Source organism: Lissotriton helveticus, chromosome 10 (assembly GCF_964261635.1).
Source record: "Lissotriton helveticus chromosome 10, aLisHel1.1, whole genome shotgun sequence".
In the NCBI taxonomy this organism is placed as follows: Eukaryota; Metazoa; Chordata; class Amphibia; order Caudata; family Salamandridae; genus Lissotriton; species Lissotriton helveticus.
In genome coordinates, this window is record NC_136071.1 from 935734197 (window position 1) to 935751958 (window position 17762).

The window sequence follows — 17762 nt, forward strand, 5'->3', positions numbered from 1 at the left end:
AGAGCGGGACCCTATTCTACACTTGCTCCATTCCGCCGTCAATCCCCTGCTTTGCAGCACTCCCAGCACTCGGTGTAGCTTCCTGTCGTGTTCGCTTTTGTCGGAGCCCATCACTAATATGTCATCTTGGAAGTATTGCACTCCCGGAATGTCCTTGAACAACCTATGCATAGGTTTCTGGAACACGGCCGCAGCGGATGCCAGGCCGAACGGCATTCTCTTGAATTGATAGCATCCAAAGGGCGTTATGAAGGCCGTGTACTTCCTGCTCGATGGATGCAATTCTATCTGGTAGTACGCCGACGTCAGGTCTATGGTGGAGAAATGGTTGATCCCTTTAGTCCTCGCCAGCATCTCATCTATTCTGGGGAGCGGAAATCTCTCCACTACAAGGCTTTTGTTGAGCTCCCTAAGGTCCACACAGAGCCTGACCTTGCCGTTCGGCTTCTTAACTACCACCAAGGGCGATAGCCATTCCGCACTGTCCACTGGTTCAATGATGTCTTGCTCTTCTAACCTCATTAGTTCTTGGCGCACCGCCTCACTCGTAGACATCGGTATGTTCCGTACTTTATGCACCACTGGCACTGCACCCTCCTTGATGACCATCCTGTGCACGAATTTGTCCAGTTTTCCAACTGTGCCCTCAAATACTTTGGAGTATGCCACCTTCCAATCCTCCTCCTTCGAGAGGGGCCATTCGTCTGTTAGCAGGATCTGATCTTTCCCCCCAGGATTGAGGATGATACCGAGATCACCTGCATCTCTCCATCCCAGTACCGATGGGCCTTTTTCAGCTACATACAGGGTGCACGTGGCTGACCGTCCTCGGAATTCGAACTCCAAGTCCCTGCACCCAACCAGGGGGATGGTATTCTCGGTATACGAGATGGGTCTGATGTCCGGCGGCTTCAAGTCAGGACCTATGGCAGGCACGAAGTCCTCTTCCCATATCGACCTTTGTACAATGGTCCAGGGGGATCCAGAATCCACGGCCACGTGTACTTTGACACCACCTATGAGCATGTCGGTGCGGGGCTTGTCTCTTCGCTTGCCGGACACGTCCAAAACTTGGTCCTCTATGCACAGGACTAGATCATCATCATCCACTTCGTCTTCCTCACTTACGTTGGCCGCTGCTGCATCTATGCACTTAACCATGGACTTCGCCCCTTTCTTTCGGCAGACTTTTTCGAAATGGCCAGTCAACCCACAGAACGAGCACCTAGCGCGGAAGGCGGGACAACGCCGGTCCTGGGCCGCGTGTGCTGCACTACCACATCTGTAGCATGCGAATTTTGATCCCTGGCCAGAGCGAGTCACCTGTTTCCCAGCTCCTCTCATATCTTTCCTCGGGTCCCCGAAGTTACTTTTGGGTTTACTGGATTGTGGTGCCTCCTCAATCTTGTTGACCATCTGTCTTGGGCCACTTTCCCTTTTCGCCGCGTCTGCACCTCTCTTCGACATTTCGGCCTTTTTGACCATCGCCACCACTTCTTTCAGGGTTGTCTCATTCATTGCCCACAGCTTGTCTTGCACCGACCTGCTGGTGGTGTGCATTACAATCTGGTCCTTAATGTACTCATCCTGCAGGTTGCCATACCTACATGTGATTGCTAGACGGCGAAGAGCTGCCACGTAATCGTCAATGGACTCTCCCGCCTCCTGTTTCCGCTGTTGGAAGTTATAGCGGTCTATCGAGACGCAGACCGCTGGGCGGTAATGGCAGTCCATGTCATCTAGCGCATTTGCAAACACATCCGTCACCGCTGCACCCCTCTCTTTGGGCACCAGGTTCTTAAACACTCTCACCCCTTCTGGGCCTAAGTTGTGAAGCAGCAGTCTCTTTTTCCTTTCCGGCGTGAACTCACTTTCGCTTTCATCACCCAGGGCCTCGATGTAATTTAGGAAATAATCTTTCCAGTCTTCCCATTTGAGTTGGGGTTCACCTGGTCTCGGTAGAAACGGAACTGGAGCCATCAGGGCCGACGCCTGGTTCGCCATTCTTCCCTCACCTCTGGGTCTTCCTTCTTGGACCCTCCTTTGAGTGGGTTCACCCGACACTCCTGCGTTCCCTGATGTATCAATTTGGCCCCTTGGGCTCCCTGGGGTTGTACTTCTCGCACTGTGCGCCGACTGTGCACTCTCCCCCCTTTTCTCTGGCTCTGGAGGGTCTCCTTTGGTTGCCAGGGTGCAGCCTAGGGGCTCCTGACGTCTGGGACCACACTGACCTGACTTGTGTGGCTGGTGTTCAGCTTATTGCTTTGCTGCTGCGCTGCTGCCACGCCCTTTAGCTCTTCTTTGCCGGTGATTAGCCTTGCTGACTCTTGAGGATGGCTGTGGGGGTGTCTGCTGTCGTCCTTGCACCGGGTGGTGTCCAAGTCCCAGCCTCGTCGCCACTGTAATGTTGTTTCCTCCACAGAACACTCTGAGTCAGTATAGTGATTAACCAGATTTATTTCCATACATTTTATGCAAGTATTCTTAAGCTAAGGGCGCCGAGCGTCTAACTGTCCCCAGCTCCGGTCGCCAACTGCCGCTCTCCGCTTTCGCGCCTCTCTCTGCTAGCCTCTGCGCATGCGCGCCCTCTCCGCTCTAGTCTGGTGCGTCATCGCGTCATCGCGTATGCGCACCCAGACTAGAGCGCACACCACAAAAGCGTATTTTATTTATTTATTTAATGCGATTTTATATAGCGCGAACATTACCTGAAGGTGTCAGAGCGCTTTACATAAGAACCAGTTGCGATACATAAGGATTTAGGATTACATGAGTTACATAAAAGATGCAAACAGAAAAAAATGGCAAATTTAGAAGATGTAAAGTCACACAAGGAAGAGATACAGAGAAAATTGCAAATGTACAAGTTGTAAATTCACTCAAGGAAGAGATACAAATGGATAAACTCTAAGAATCACATAGGAATGGTAGTGAGTACAAAGGTCTACTACATATACTAGTGGTTAGAGTTATCGCTGTATACATATATATACAAATAGATTTTCTCTGGATTTTTGGTGAGGGAAGCAGCATGCTGGATAGAATACACACTTAAAATCGTATCAAATATGATTATTTGAAGTAAAATTTGGCCACAAATCCACTGAACTGTGTTTATACAAATGAACTGTGTAAAATAATTATTGAATATATTCCCCTGCAGGAACAGCTGGACCCAGACGATAAAATAAAGAATACTGAAGCAAATGGTATTCAGGATGACCACGTCTTCAAAGAGGCGTCTGATAAGAAAAGGTGAAGATACATTTCCCTGCTTGTTTTACATTGAGTGCCCTATCATTTATTTTAAAACGTTTAAGTGGTGACATTTTCTTAATTTCATTTGAACAATTCTAACTGATAAGGGCTTCCTGTTACCTTTTATAGTGGCCGCAGGACATGAGTTTGAAATTAGGCATGAGTACATTTATTATTATTAAATGGGGTAATAGGATTGCCTGTTATGTATAGTCCCTAAAACGGCCGTACTGTGCTATGAAACATTTACAGTGCTTGACAGTAAAATTGTAGGATAAATCAAATACAGGAAAGCAAGTTCTATTCGATCCCCATGTATCATTTCCTTTGATAAATATGCTATCTTACGTCCTTGTTTTATTCGACTGTGCATTCTTCTCAAAAGTGCTGCTGTCTCCCATGTGACTGCTGCAAATCGGTACTTAATTCACTCACAATTTCCCATCTGAATTATTGTGATTCTCTGTACTTTTTCCTCCCTGCCACTCAGATCTCTAAAGTCCAGCAAATAAAAAATACAGCAGCCAGGCTGATTATCTTTTTAATCTTAATCATCTCTCACACAATTCCTCACTCAGATCACTTCACTGGCTGCCCGCCGTTCAGTCGACGTTCCATATCAAGGCTCTTCTGTCATTACCATTAATTAGTCCGTAAACAGCCTAACCGTATCTGCGAAAAAGTATTCACTTTCCACAGACCACCCTGCTTCCTTCGCTCGAATTCCTATTCTTACGTAAATTCAAACAGTCTCGGACTGCTGGAAGTGCTTTTGCGATTGTCACTGCCAAGGAAAGTTTGTCACTCTCACCGCCCTTCCGTTTTAGCACCTTCAGAATCATCATTTCACCTTTCATTATGCACAGTTTTTTTCCAATATATAGTGACAGTAAATGGAGCAAGTTGAACAGATATGTCGAACAAAGTCAGCCAGTGGCCTCCACAGTTAATTTGTGACTTGCATTAAGAGTCTTGTGGCGGCTTAGACAGTGTGAGCAAGACCTGAAACTATGTTTTCAGTTTATGTCCATAAAGAAACACAAATATACTGTATAACGCCAAACCACCAAGAAGATATGGTGCTCTCTGTTTCATAAAATGTGCCATGTAATTGAAGCCTTTGGGTAAGGCCTCATAAGGCATCCAGGTCAGCCACTTGGCGTCTTCTTCTGTTGTGCCCTCACCAGACGCACAGATCTTTGGACTTCAAAAACACATTTTTGCAAGGTTGGTTTATTCGTAGCAACTGGAAGCCTTAAGGTGTTGCTTCCTATTTTTACATCATCATTGTACTGTGGCAAACTAGGACTTTATTGAGCACTGCAGCTATGATGAGACAAGTGCTTGCAACAGTTTAAAATATACTTAAATAGGTTTAAAGCAGCAGTACTGCTGCAAATTGTTTTCCAACCCGTACAGGTTATTCATTGTTTTACAGTTCAAATGTCTCATTACAGTTACCTAATCAAAACAACCATTTATAACATTCCAGTGTTTTTAGTTAATGAAGGCTTCAGTTCATCATGTTTACTGGCTAAAGTCAGAGCGAATATCAACACAGTTCACAGCAGCACGGCCACTAAGGGTTCTTTTAAACAAAATGACGAATGCGTAATCTATAGCTGTCAAAGGGAGCTAAATAAGGAACATTAGGCAGTGCCTCCGTCTACCAGAACTCCGTTTCCCTTCACTACTGACTGAGAAAACCCTGATCGTCATCCTTCACAAAAATTCCTCAGTTTCGGTAACAGTTTATTTGAAACTCTTGTCATTCCGTTTCTGAATATGCTAAATATTTGTGAAATTGTTTTGTGGGAGAGCGTGGTGAAAATATTATTAATTCGGGATAGATTCATATTTTTAATGCTTTAATTAGTTTCTTTTTTCTATAGTTTAACCAGTTGACAGCTCACATCAATTTCGAGAATTTTAATGGTCGAAATTAATGTTAGCCCCCAACTGCTTAAACCAGTCTGAAATGAGAAAGCTTCCTGATGCTCCTCAAAATCAGCATCAGGGGGGCTTGTTAATCAGTCAGCGTGACTTGTTTGATGTAAGAAAGACTGATAGCCAAATGCTGAGTTTCGTGCATCTTATTGTACTGGAAACATGTCCACATGCACACAAAAAATGTGCTGGGACTAATGCAGTTTGAGAAAAGAGAAGAGTAGTATTCACTATACTTAAAATATTTCTCATTATCACCTGCAAGAAGTTGTTGAAAATAACTTCTTAGAAATTAAATAACTTTGTGTTGACATTTGTCCTGGAAATTATTCCACATTTCTTTCTATCGGTCTTTGAATGATGAAGCAATATTCGGTGGTAACAAAATTAATGTTTATAGGTATTATTTTAAGCATTTACATTGAAGTTTAACTTAGATCATTGGCGAGGGAAATCTGGAGGAAATTATGAATTTTGAAGGTTTTTGGATTTAACCTGGAAAGTCTGTTGGAAACTTAGAGCAAGTGCAGTTTTCATAATATTGCTCTACAATAAATATCTGCTAGCTTCAAAGTTCTGATGTGTTGTCATCCTAGAATCAGTCAATCAACCAATCAAGGTAAATGTGTAAAGCGCAACTATTCACCAATTAGGGTAACCAGGCGCTGAAGGTCTTGCTGCTTCAGGTGGAATAAGTTGAACAGCCAGGTCTTGAGTGTCTTTGGAATTCTAGGAGGGAGGTGGTGGTCCAGAGGTGCAAGGGGGGTTTATTCCAGGATTTAGCTGTGAGGTAGTAGAAAGAACATCCTTCACTGTGGTTTTGGCGGACGCAAGGCGTGTGCATGAGGGAGAGGGAGGCGGGGCGCAGGTACCTAGAGAGTTGGTGGAAGTTCAGGCGGTGGTTGATGAAGACTGATCCTTGGTTGTGCAGGGCTTTGAAGGTGTGGATCAGTTACTTGAATTGGCATCTCTTCTGTATGGGGAGCCAGTGGAGTTTCTTGAGTTGAAGGGTAATATGGGCACGTTTGGGAAGGTCGAAGATGAGTCTGGCCTCGACATTTTGTATCGTTTGCAGTTTCTTCAGGAGGTGAGCAGTGATTCCTGTGTAGTGTGCGTTGCTGTAGGTCAGTTGGCTGGTGACTAGAGCTTGAGTGACGGTGCCTCTGGTGTTGTTGGGGGTGCCATTTGAACATTTTCTGGAGCATGCGAAGAGTGAGGAAGCAGGCAGAAAAGACTGCATTGATCTGGGTTTTCATGGTGAGTTGGTTGTCCAGGATAATGCAGAGGTTACGAGCATGGTCTGTCAGTGTAGGTTTTAGTACTGGGGTCCTCCAGGCGTCGTTTACACAGGGAGTTGTTGTTGACAAAGATCAGCACTTCCGTTTTGTCTGCGCTGAGTTTCAGGCAGTTGTTTTCCAGCAATTCAGCAGTGCTCATCATGCACCTGCGGAAGTTGGTTCTCGTGGTGGAGGCATTTTCTGAGAGCAAGATGATGAGCTGGGTGTCGTCTGCGTAGAATATGATGTTCAGTCCTTGGGCTCTGATGAGGTTTTCTGATGGGGTCATGTAGGTGTTAGAGAGGGGCAGAGGGACAAACCTAGAATAACGTTGCAGATGATCTTCTTGAATTCCAAGGGGAACGGTGGCAGACGGACACTCTAGGTTCTTCCGGTGAGGAAGGTGGCGATCCATTTGAGGGTGTCTCCTTGGATTCCGATGAGATGTAGTCTTTTGAGCAGGGTGTGGTGGGATTTGGTGTTGAACGCTGTCGAGTGGCCAAAGAAGATCAGTGGCCGCCGTTTCTTCCCAGTCGAGAAGGGTTCTGATGTCAGTGGCAGCAATAAGGGCGGTTTTGGTGCTGTGGTTGGTGCGGAATCCGGATTGGGAGGTGTACAGAAGATGGGTGTTCTCCAGGTGTTGCGTGAGTTGGCGGTTGATGATTTTTTTGAGTACTTGGGCAGGGAAGGGGAGAAGAGAGATGGGGCAGTAGTTTTTGAGTTTGCTGTGTTGGTGGATGGTTTCTTGAGAATGGGTTTGACTTCTGCGTGTTTCCATTCTTTAGGGAAGGTGGCCATTGGGATGGCGAGGTTGAAGAGGGTGGTGATCTCACTGCTTATCGTCTTGCTCCCCCCCTTGATGATGTGGTGCAGACAAGGATTCATTCGGGCTCCTGAGGGGATGGGGTCGTGATGGCAGTGGTGGTCTGTGTGGTAAGCCGGTCCCAGGTGGTGATTTGGGGGTCAGGGCTTGCTTTTGTGGAAGCGAGGTGGCCGACTAGGCCATAGAGTGACCTGGGATTCAAAGTTCTTGTAGATGGTGGTGATCTTGTCTTGGAAGAAGTCCGCCAGGGTGTCTCAAACTTCCTGGGAAGGGGTGATGATGTTTTTGGGTGTCTGAGGGGATTGGAGAATTCTCTAATGACTCTGTGACAATGATAAAGAGTTATTTGCTGTGGTCGGAGCTGTCTTCGATGCGGTCCACCAGGGCTTTCTTTTTTTTCTTTTCTTCCGGAGTTGGTAGTAGTGATTGAGGACTGTTTCAATAGTGCCTCAATCTGTGGATTCCTTGCTGGTGCGCCTTTTCTTTCTATTTGTTTTGCAGTTGCAGTTTGAGTTTCTATGGTCCTTGGTGTACCACCTGGCCGGTTCGGTAGATATTTTGCGTTTGCTGAGCTTGATGGGGTGACTCTGTCGGCGCAGTCAGTGATCCAGGTGGTGAAGCTCTTAACAGAAGGGTTTCTGGCCTTCCTCACTATGGGATGATCCTGTGCTGGCAGTCAATGTTCAATTCTTGCCTCAACCTCTAGAGCGGGCTTTCCCTTAAAACTCAATTGAATACTGTTTCTACAGTTTGGTTTTCTGTCCTTAAGTCCCTTGGAAAAATATTACTCTTCCACCAGACAAACTCATTCAAAGTGATCTCAGCTTGTGGTATCTCTGAATTTACTGCTGTAACATACAATATTCTGAACTCCTGTTTATCTCTATTATTACACTACAAAGGTTACAAAGCTAGATTTGCTTTCATTGGCTGCCTGTCAAGGAGAGGAGTGATTTTAAGGCACTTTGTCTGATGCGTTGAAGACACTGCAAAACAGAAATGTTGTGTATACGAGAATGTTTCAGTCAATACAGCACCAGAAAGGATATATATCCTAATTCTTTTTATTAACTGAGAATCCCAAGGATCCAGCATAAAAGTTTCCTAGGTCTCTAAGCCTGAAACAATCTTCCTTCATATCTCTACCAGACTTATCTTTCAGTATGACATTTGTTCTGTATAAGGTTTCTCATTTGTGTTAGAACTTTCATCTTAATTATACTTTGATTATGATTTAGAACAATGCTGTTTGATGTAATATTATGGTATAGAACAATAATTTTTGAACATGCACTTAAAAAGAATCAAAATAAACTCAGGAAGGTAGTGAATGGTCCCTAAATATGTGTCAGATTCCTATAGTGAGGCACTGGGCCAGAGTCCAATGAAGCAACCATTGTCTCTGTGTATCAAAAAGACAAGATGCTCTTTAGGGATTTATGTAGCACTAAAAACTGTCAATTTGATGTGCATTTGGCAATAACAAACCTTATATTTACCCGTCATGTAGATCTGTGGGAAAATTACCTGATTGGCAGTTGGTGATGAGCATGTAGTCTGTCATTGTTTTTTGACCACACAGTGGAGCTTCCTGAAGACCCGCCTTTAGGGCACAGGGAATTGTGTGACAATCTTGCTGGGGTACAGGGAGTGTGAAAGGACAGGCTGTAGAATGTAATGTTTTCTAACACAAGAAAAAATGTAAACACCTCTAACTGAACTGTACTCATTCAGCAGTTAGTAAAGCAAAAATCAGGCACTTTTGGGGAATTTGAAGTGTGATGGAAACAAACATTTTAATAGGATCATAAGAAATCAAGACAACTAACGTGGTGATGCACAAATGATAAATATTCACCAGAACTGATTTCCACACATTATCATTTGAATGCAGTTTAGCTTTATCAATATACCTGTACGTCTGTGGAAATTAGGTGGCCATGTCAATAGATAATGTTTTGCCTGTAATTTTAGTAACAAATCGCCCCATTATGTTACTAAAGCTAGGAGGGGGTTGCAAAGGTTTGTCATTGTAAAAATTGGTCTGGGTTTCTAAAACGTTTGGGAAACACTGGGATAGGAGAATGGTGAAGAAATGTGTGGCACAGTCTTGAAAGGTAAGTGAAAAAAGAGAAACGCGGAAAAATGTCGCATTGCATATTGCAAGTCAGTTGTAAGGAGGTAAAGCTCATGACTGATAGGACATTAAGAGGTAAACATTGAAAGTGTGAAGGAATTGGAGGAGAACACTAGGAATGTGTTTAAGATTTGCATGGGACAGGTAAAGGATTCAAGTGTAAGATCGTGTTTAAAGCAGGGAAAAATAATAAGAAACACGTTTGATAATCCCTTTTTAGGTCGAGCCTGGGCAGCGCATGCGCTGCCCTGCAAGGAATGCTGTACTCTGGTATGGACTTGAAGGTCCGTCCATCTTTTCAATTGGCTCCTGTTGCTGTCCTTTCTAAATGGTTGCTTCTGATTCGTTAATAGACTTGTTAGACCATCCTTAGTAACACCTTTTCTACATTTGTAACCTCCCATGAGGACTGGGCCTTTTACTTGCGTGGTTATATGGTATGTTTATTTAGTCTGTGAGCACTATTTTCTTAATTATTTTTGTCCTACTGCAGACATGACTTTCCGGCAAGGCTTTTAAGATGTACGTGAGGCACCTTCAGGTTTGAGAATTAACACAAACTCACAAATGGTGCCTGTGGCTCATAGCCCCTCATCTTGGTCCCGCCCTTGGGCGCCTCGCTTTACGTTTTCAGCACAGCGCCCTTTTTAAGATTAATAACATGGGCGCTTGCTTTCACATTAACTTGGGTGCCTGCTTTGTTTGCCACCAATACACATAAAAACGCAGCACAGGCATGATCGCATTTCCACTGCCGAGTGCTACTGCACAGCAGCGACATGAGTTAAATGCTTTGCAACACCCAGTTCTGCTGTAAAATCATTCCCGTCTCCCCTCCCTTTGTCTGATTTCCTCTCTGCGCCCCAACAGCATGTGTGAGAGAGAGGGGTAGGTTAATGAAAACATGATTTTTCACCATTTTTGTGCACATACTGCTGCTTACAGGGTCCGATTGTAAACATAGCTCTCTGGTACTTGTATTCCTCTTCTAATCTTTGTCAATGCACAACTCTGCATACCATCACAGTAACTGCCCTCAACTGCCCCCGAACCCCCCCCTACCCCCACGAAACACACCTCCCTCGCTATTTGGTATTTAAAGACTGCGTGCATTGGGAAGGTTATGAGAAAAGAAAACTATAATTATGCACTGCTATAATTAAGATGTTCACTACCAAAGCCTTAGTTGTAGCAGTGCGTAACTATAGTTTTATTTTGGCCTAACTTCCACTGGTTCCATGGTCATAACAACATCATAGCCTGCAGGCTGCAAGGGGCGCAAATCCACTTGTAGGGCTCGCATGTGTGCGAGTTTAAGCTATTGGCATTGTAAATAATGCTTTCATTCATCTGTTTTAATGTATTTGTTTTTTTTACTATGGGCTGTGATATATCGATTTTTAGATAGCATTTTTGCGGAAAAGAGAACCTTTCCAAAGTCCCCTGACAGGACAGTGGACTTAGAAGTGATATGTTGCCCTCGTTTCAGCTTCCTGTCAAACCAGTGCCGTAACCTCTTGTGATGAAAGGCGGGTACTGCTTGGTCGCAAAGGTCTAAGGCATTATATACATTGAAATCAGAGAGAAATTGTTTATTAAATAATGTTAGAGGTGCCTGGGCCATAATATGTTAGAATAACAATTTGTTGTGGCTGCTGTCTGATGGTTGCTAGTATTGAAATTCACTGTACAGTATACTATTATGTTAATTTCTTGTGGATAAATGGAGTTGTCTTGCTGAACACAAATGTCATTTGATATCAGTTTTGTGGCGCCTAATTACATTTACAGACACTTAAAGCTGTAAGAGTATCTCCTCCTGCAATGAATATTTCATATTGTTGAGTTTATAGCCGGTTGCGCGGCTTGTGAAGACAACTCATAATGTTTTTGTTTACAGCTTTTGAGTTTTTGCATGTTAATTGTCTGTTCAAAGGTCTGTGTGTCTTGCATTTCTACCATTATCGGCTTTGCGACAAAGCTTTGAGATTGTGAAATATATTTTTATGAATGTTGCAAAATATATTCTGTACTTGAGCCTGTGGCAAGTGAGGTTGTAAAGGCTCGTACGAGCATTTGATGAGAAGTGGAATTCCTGGTGTAGCAAAAAAAGAATCATTTACCACTGGAAATTTGAAAGGTAATACATGGGGTCAGTTGCACAAAAGCATGTTTCGTAATAAAAGTACTTTTATGAGCGAAGATGGCCAGATGTGCACCTTCAAGGCATACATCATCAAGAAATGACGACCTTGCAGGCATACTGAATCACACATAATATTGCCCCAATGTCATCTAACATTGCGCAGGAGCAAATTCTAGGAAATCAAGCGAATCAAGACTTGGTTTAAGTTTGCAAACACCCACTCTCTTGGGTCTCCACATATCCAAGGGATTTGTAGAACCCGAGTGGCAACCATCTTCGCTGTCAGACATGGGTCTGATGAGACCTGTTGCTGACAGTGAAATGCAGTCCGCACTGCAAGCGGCTTTCTGAGTGGACCCCTGTTCTGGAATTGAGAGCGGAAAGCATGGCTTTGGTCAGGATAAGGGATGGAACGCACACATGCTGGTTGGTAGATGCCCATGTTTTACTAATATTTGCGTCGGTGGCAGAATGGACTAGGGGAGGGTGGCGGAATGTGGATGCAAGATATTTATTTTTAAAATACTTGGAACCGGAGAAGCTGGGTAAGCAGGCAGGACACAAAGGACCTTTTTATAAATATTTTGGAGAGGGAGGAGTCTAGCAATGTTGATGCAGAAGGGCAGCAGCATGTTTTGCTGAATTACATTTTGTCCTCCGTAGGATACTGTGCACTTTAATACTTCTAACTAGTGCTAATGTTTTTGTGTTCTCCCCTTCTAACATGGTAAAATTGGCCTATGCCTAATTGGAACATTGTATTTGCTTGTAAGCTCTTAGTAAATATAACTACATGTACCCAGGGCCTGTAAATAAATGCTGCTAATCGACTGCAGCAGTCGTGTCAGCAACTAAAGTAGCTTTTTAAATGTCTCAGGCCTGCCACTGCAGCCTGTAGTGCAGTGTCAGCTGCCATTTCGAACTGTCAAAGGCTTAACCTTTTCATTTTATTACTTCTGTCACCCCTATGGTAGGCCCTAAAGGCTCAAAGGTCAGTGTGCATTGCATTTAAAAAGCAAGATGTGTTTAAGTATTACACGTCCTGGTGGTGAAAAACATCTAAGTTTGTTTTCACTCTTGTAAGGCTTATCCTCCCATTAACTAACACTGGGTTACCTTATCACATTTATTAAGTGGTAACTTTGGATCGGCAGCAGATAGTAATATACGGTTTAAGCTCAAGTGAATTGTAATTTAAAATCCTCTTTGAGTCACAATTCTGAAAATGCCACTTTTTAGAAAGTTAAGGTAAACAAAAAAGTGCCTGGAGGGGTGCTTGAATTAATTTCAGCCTCTGGTATTTACTCGTGGCTGCATTCCAGTCCATTGTTTTATTCCCACATTGCCACTGCAGATTAGACCCATCTGTATGCAAATCAGTCTTGACCCTGCTCCAATAGGAACAGTCCAGCCTGAACTTCCAAGCCAGGTGCTCTCTGAACCGAAACACAAGCAACCCAAGACTGGTTTTACCCTAGTTGGGGCTCTTGTTATGCTTCTCAAACTCCAGTAGTACCTTCATCTTGGAGTGCTAATTTTGTCTTTGGATCAGCCAATGACCTCATTCAACTGGCTGATTGAGAGCTAAACTCATCACAGCTCACAGGACATGGGCTGTACCAAGGTACACACATTTTTCAATAAATCTGGGTTAGTCTAACTTAATATAAAACATTTCTCATTTCTGGTTGCCCTAGGGTAACACCTCAGACTGAACTAATTTTTCAGTCAAGTTCTGGCAAAAACATCTGTTTAATGAGATGTCCTAAAAACACTAAAAGGAGTATTGTTTTGAGTAGGTGTTTCTATAGCAATTGAAATTAATAGAAAGAATAAGGTGTACAAAGTTCTAAGTCCATCTTAAAAGTTCTGTTGATTGTCGAAAATTGACTTCATATCCTGCGATATCTTATCTCTTCAGTGACCGGATTGAAGTACTAAGTTTAAAACTTATCTTTGCACCTGATTCTCTATTAAGTGTGTATAAAAAATAACTTTTGATGTATGGAAACCGTAAAATATAATTAATAAACAATTTATTTCTTTGGTAGACATGGATTTTTTTAGATGTTCCCATTAATGGTATTGTATTTGCAACTAGGTTGACTGAAGCAATGTTTTCCTATTAACTTACTTACATTTTCCATATTTCCGAGTTTGAGAAACATGGAAATAGGAACTCTTGAGACAATTACTTTATTGTGGTAGTAGAGAGATACAGTTGAGACAGTGATGGCATACAGCAATGCTGTAATGTTTCATGTATTATAAAACGTATTATGCCTTTTCAATCCCACAAAGAAAATATAGAGATGATTTAAAAAGTGCTTGCAGTTGGGGGCGGGGGGGGGGGGGGTGAGATGGGGCATTGAAGACAACACTGGTGGGCTTTCCTCCATCTGTGTGTTTAGGGAAATGCACTGTTTGGCACATTTGAGGAGTGCACTGGGGAGAGTTAACATGACTGGGAGTTAAGCTATATGTATACATGTTGGATGTTGTATATATATGCAAGGGAAAATGCAGTCATTCAAAGTGAAGACATCCAATGGCTGCAATGGGTTGGCCCACTAATCTATACTTTATGGTGGGAGGGCAAAATATTTGAGTGACATTTGAACAGACCAACGGCAAAACAATGTTATTCGCGGGCCTCTATATGTTTTTGTATGATTTTTTTTTTAAAGAAATTGTAAAGTCTGCAACCTGTAGCAAACAGCTAGATTGAGAGTACAACAAATCTGTATAAGCGAGTCGAGACCCAAAGACTCGCATAGAAAACATTGCTAATTGCTATTAAAGATTCCAGTATATGAGTGCAAAACATTGTGCCAGCTGTGCGTGATGATCTGATTCAGCACTCTTAGAACGCTGGCATGTGCAGGTGGAGAACTGGCCAATGTGGCACACGGGAATTGAGGAGAACAATTAAAAGGACAAATGATCGAGCAATACACACCAAGACTGCGTCATTGCATGTTGGGATAGTGCAGGGTCACCAGAGCGGCAAAGTAGATATCCCTCAATGAAACGCTTTACCTACCTGTAAGGCAAGATGTCTTAGTTACTGAAACGTTCACTGCTGATTTCTGCTGTGAATTGCAAGTAAGAAGTGTAAATTCTGGCAAGCCAACTAAGCCTTCTATCGTCCAAAAGACTGTACATTGAGTACCAGTCATTATCTGTAGTAATACTTGGCATTGACTGTGTTTAGAAATGGCAGACTTGAGGAATAAAGACAAAGGGTTTTTATGCTTTTATTTGTATTTTTATAGGTAATTTAAAGAGTGCACTGTGACCAGAATGGTATCCTGGTGCTAAAGTTATGAGTAGATGACAAGAAAGAATGAAAGACTTGTTGGAAAAAGTGGACAGAAGTTACCAGTGCCTAGTAAGACATACACTGAGTTGCATCCAAGACTGAGTAAACCGAGTAAAAAAGGTTCACCATGCCACTGTGTGCATTAAAAGATTTTAAGATGTTTGTGTGAAGGAGACCAAGCCGGATACTAAACCAGACACCCACTGAAAACTTTACGCAGAAGATGCTATTGGCAAAGGTAGTCCAAAAAGCAGCATAGTATTGATACAGTGATTTTAGATCCCTTTGGAAATGCTACTACAAGAAAGTTTTCCTCCATTTTATTAGATGGTCAGGGGACAGTTAGAAGACAAGCAGATTCAGTACTGATTTGCAAATGGTGGGTCTTTGTCGAGAGGAGTGTAGTGGGAGAAAAACAGTGGTTTGGGGTGCTACCCATGGTGATTGCCCATGGGTTAAAACTATTTACAAGCATTCCTCCTTTCACCTTTTGTGTGTTATGTGGTCAGTAGTGCCAAATAGCCCCTTTCCACGTGCCATTCGTTCTGCCACTCTGACGCTTACAGCACGTTGCTCACTGCAGCATGTTATTCTGAATCTGAGTATTGGATCTACTAGTCTCAAAAGGCAATAGTATGGAAATGTTTTACCAGTAAGGCCCTCATTACAAGTATTGCATATGACAACCCTGCACCAGAATCCAGCAATTACAAGTTGTTCCCCTTGAATGGGGAATAATCACATGTGCCTGGGAATGCCACTTCCTTTGCTATGCGTTTCGCCTTGAATCCTGAGAGAAATCTACAGATATTTTCTGCATGCTCAGAGCAGGTGACAGATGCCAGGGAGATGAGCAGTAGAGCTCAGTGGGGGGGAGGAAGGGAGGGTGCAGGCTAAGGGGAATGCTGACTGCACCCCTTGTGTTATGCATTTATTAGGGGTAGTGGGTTGCACTCGACCCTCGGCTGTGCCATTGGATAGGTCTGTCCTTCTGTGGGAAGAGTAGGGAACTTGCTAAGCCTACTTGGGTTTTGTAGAGTCTGCTCCCCTCGTGGTGGTTTTGGGGTTGGTGACTCTCCTATCTTCCCCAGGCCAGTCAGTGACCCGGGCTCTAGATATAGGTGGTACATACTAGTACCCAGTCCTGCTGCGTTGGGGGTTGCAGTGTCCAGAGAAGAGATGGGCTTGACCAGGGGGAACTAGTATTCTCCTTCCCTACTGCTGCATTTGACAGGCAGGACGGGGCGGTGCTCCTGTCCTCTACCCCTGTCCCTGCAGTAATTTTACTGAGTGCTTATCTGCCCGTAGTGAAACTGTTTCTGATGTTTGTGGTACAGAATTTTCAGATCTGGGGTTGCGGACTCGGTAAGTCTGGGCTCGGAGACACTGGGATACCTATAATGATGAGTGGTAGAATCCAGAGTTACCATCCTGAATAGAATACCACCACTTGTAATGAGCGAACACTTTGCTACCAGTGCAGGTCTGTGAAGGTATTGACTGCTGCGGATGCGAAACTCCCAGAGCTGTGTGAAGTCCGATTTTACAAATTCTAGAGAAAGAAACAAATTCAATGTCAAAAACATGGACTCTTGGGGATTATTAGGGATACAGTGAGAACTTACTTGAAGCAGTCCATACCCTATGTAAAAAAAAATAAGCTTTTAATTCATACAAACCTAGAGCAGCTAGCAAGTGTTAGGCATTCTCAACTGATTCAGTGAGGGTTAAAGAATCCTGGGCAGCATGCTTGGAAGGTACTGTAGATTCTCACTAGTATAAAGTCTAAGTTGTAATTATATCCTGTGCTCGTGGTCACCTAGAACCAATAGTTTGTGATAGGGTTTCTGAAAACGTGTCTAGTCCTACAAGGAGTACTATGTGTTTTTATTCCCATACTCCAGTTAGTGAATGTCACAATGTATACCAGCCCCTCCTATCCTGTTTCTGTGTCAGCATAGAATGGACTAGCCAAGATATCTCAGAGTTCAACTACAGCTGCAGTGTTGCCCCAAAACCTGCCCTAACAGTATATCTCAGAGTAGAAAGGGTGTTCTAGGACTGGAATCAGGCACATATTTACTATGTTGTTTTAGAGTCTTTCCATTGTCCTTGAGACTGGCATGGCTGTTATCAGTGGTTGTCAAACACAGATTCAAGTCACTATGTGAGGAATCATACTGCTACGTCTTCAATATAAGGTGCCAAGGGTGCTGCAATGATGTAATAAGCACTTAACAGTTAATACTGATAGCCTTGTTTGATTCCAATGTACACATTTATGTATGTGGTTTCTGTATCACAATCATAGCTACCAAGCTATATACTTTGACGGTCTTACAATAAACAGTGCACGAGAATGGGTGGTGTGAGATGGGATTACAAGTATACAGTATCTCTGCAGATGGTTTATAATAGCAAAGGGAAGAATGCTTAAATTATGCAAGAGCCAGGATCCCCCTGTGTGTGAACGTGCGCCTTACAAATACACATAACATTACATGGACAATTGTGACAGCAGGAAGAACTGTGGATGGGAAAGTGGATGGGCATCAAGGAGTGGTAGTGGAAACCTTTAGGGATTGCATTAAATTAAAATGTGCCCATTTCAGTTAGCTGTGGCAATGATTTCAGGTGCTTGGTAATCCCATGGGAGTACGGTCTCCCACCAGAGTTTTAAAATCTCACTTTTAGTGTCAGTATAACATCCAATGAATGGCACACCCTGGGTCACAAGTCCAAAGATCAACAGCTCCATGTAGAGGTGTGTGCAGAAGGCCAATCCATTTGATGTTGAGGTACTGGGTTTTTAAGAACCGGCACAGAACCGGTAACCCAGCGGTGTCAGGGTA

General features: G+C 43.4%; 1 protein-coding gene across 1 annotated transcript in view; it reads left to right on the forward strand.

Annotated features, from left to right (window-relative positions):
- The window catches only part of ABCB1 (ATP binding cassette subfamily B member 1), a 562371-nt gene that overhangs the window by 3149 nt on the left and 541460 nt on the right, over window positions 1–17762 (forward strand). Inside the window, exon 2 of the mRNA XM_078663595.1 lies at window positions 3164–3255. Coding sequence (XP_078519721.1) covers window positions 3164–3255 — 92 coding nt within the window. The remainder of the gene's footprint in view (window positions 1–3163; window positions 3256–17762) is intronic.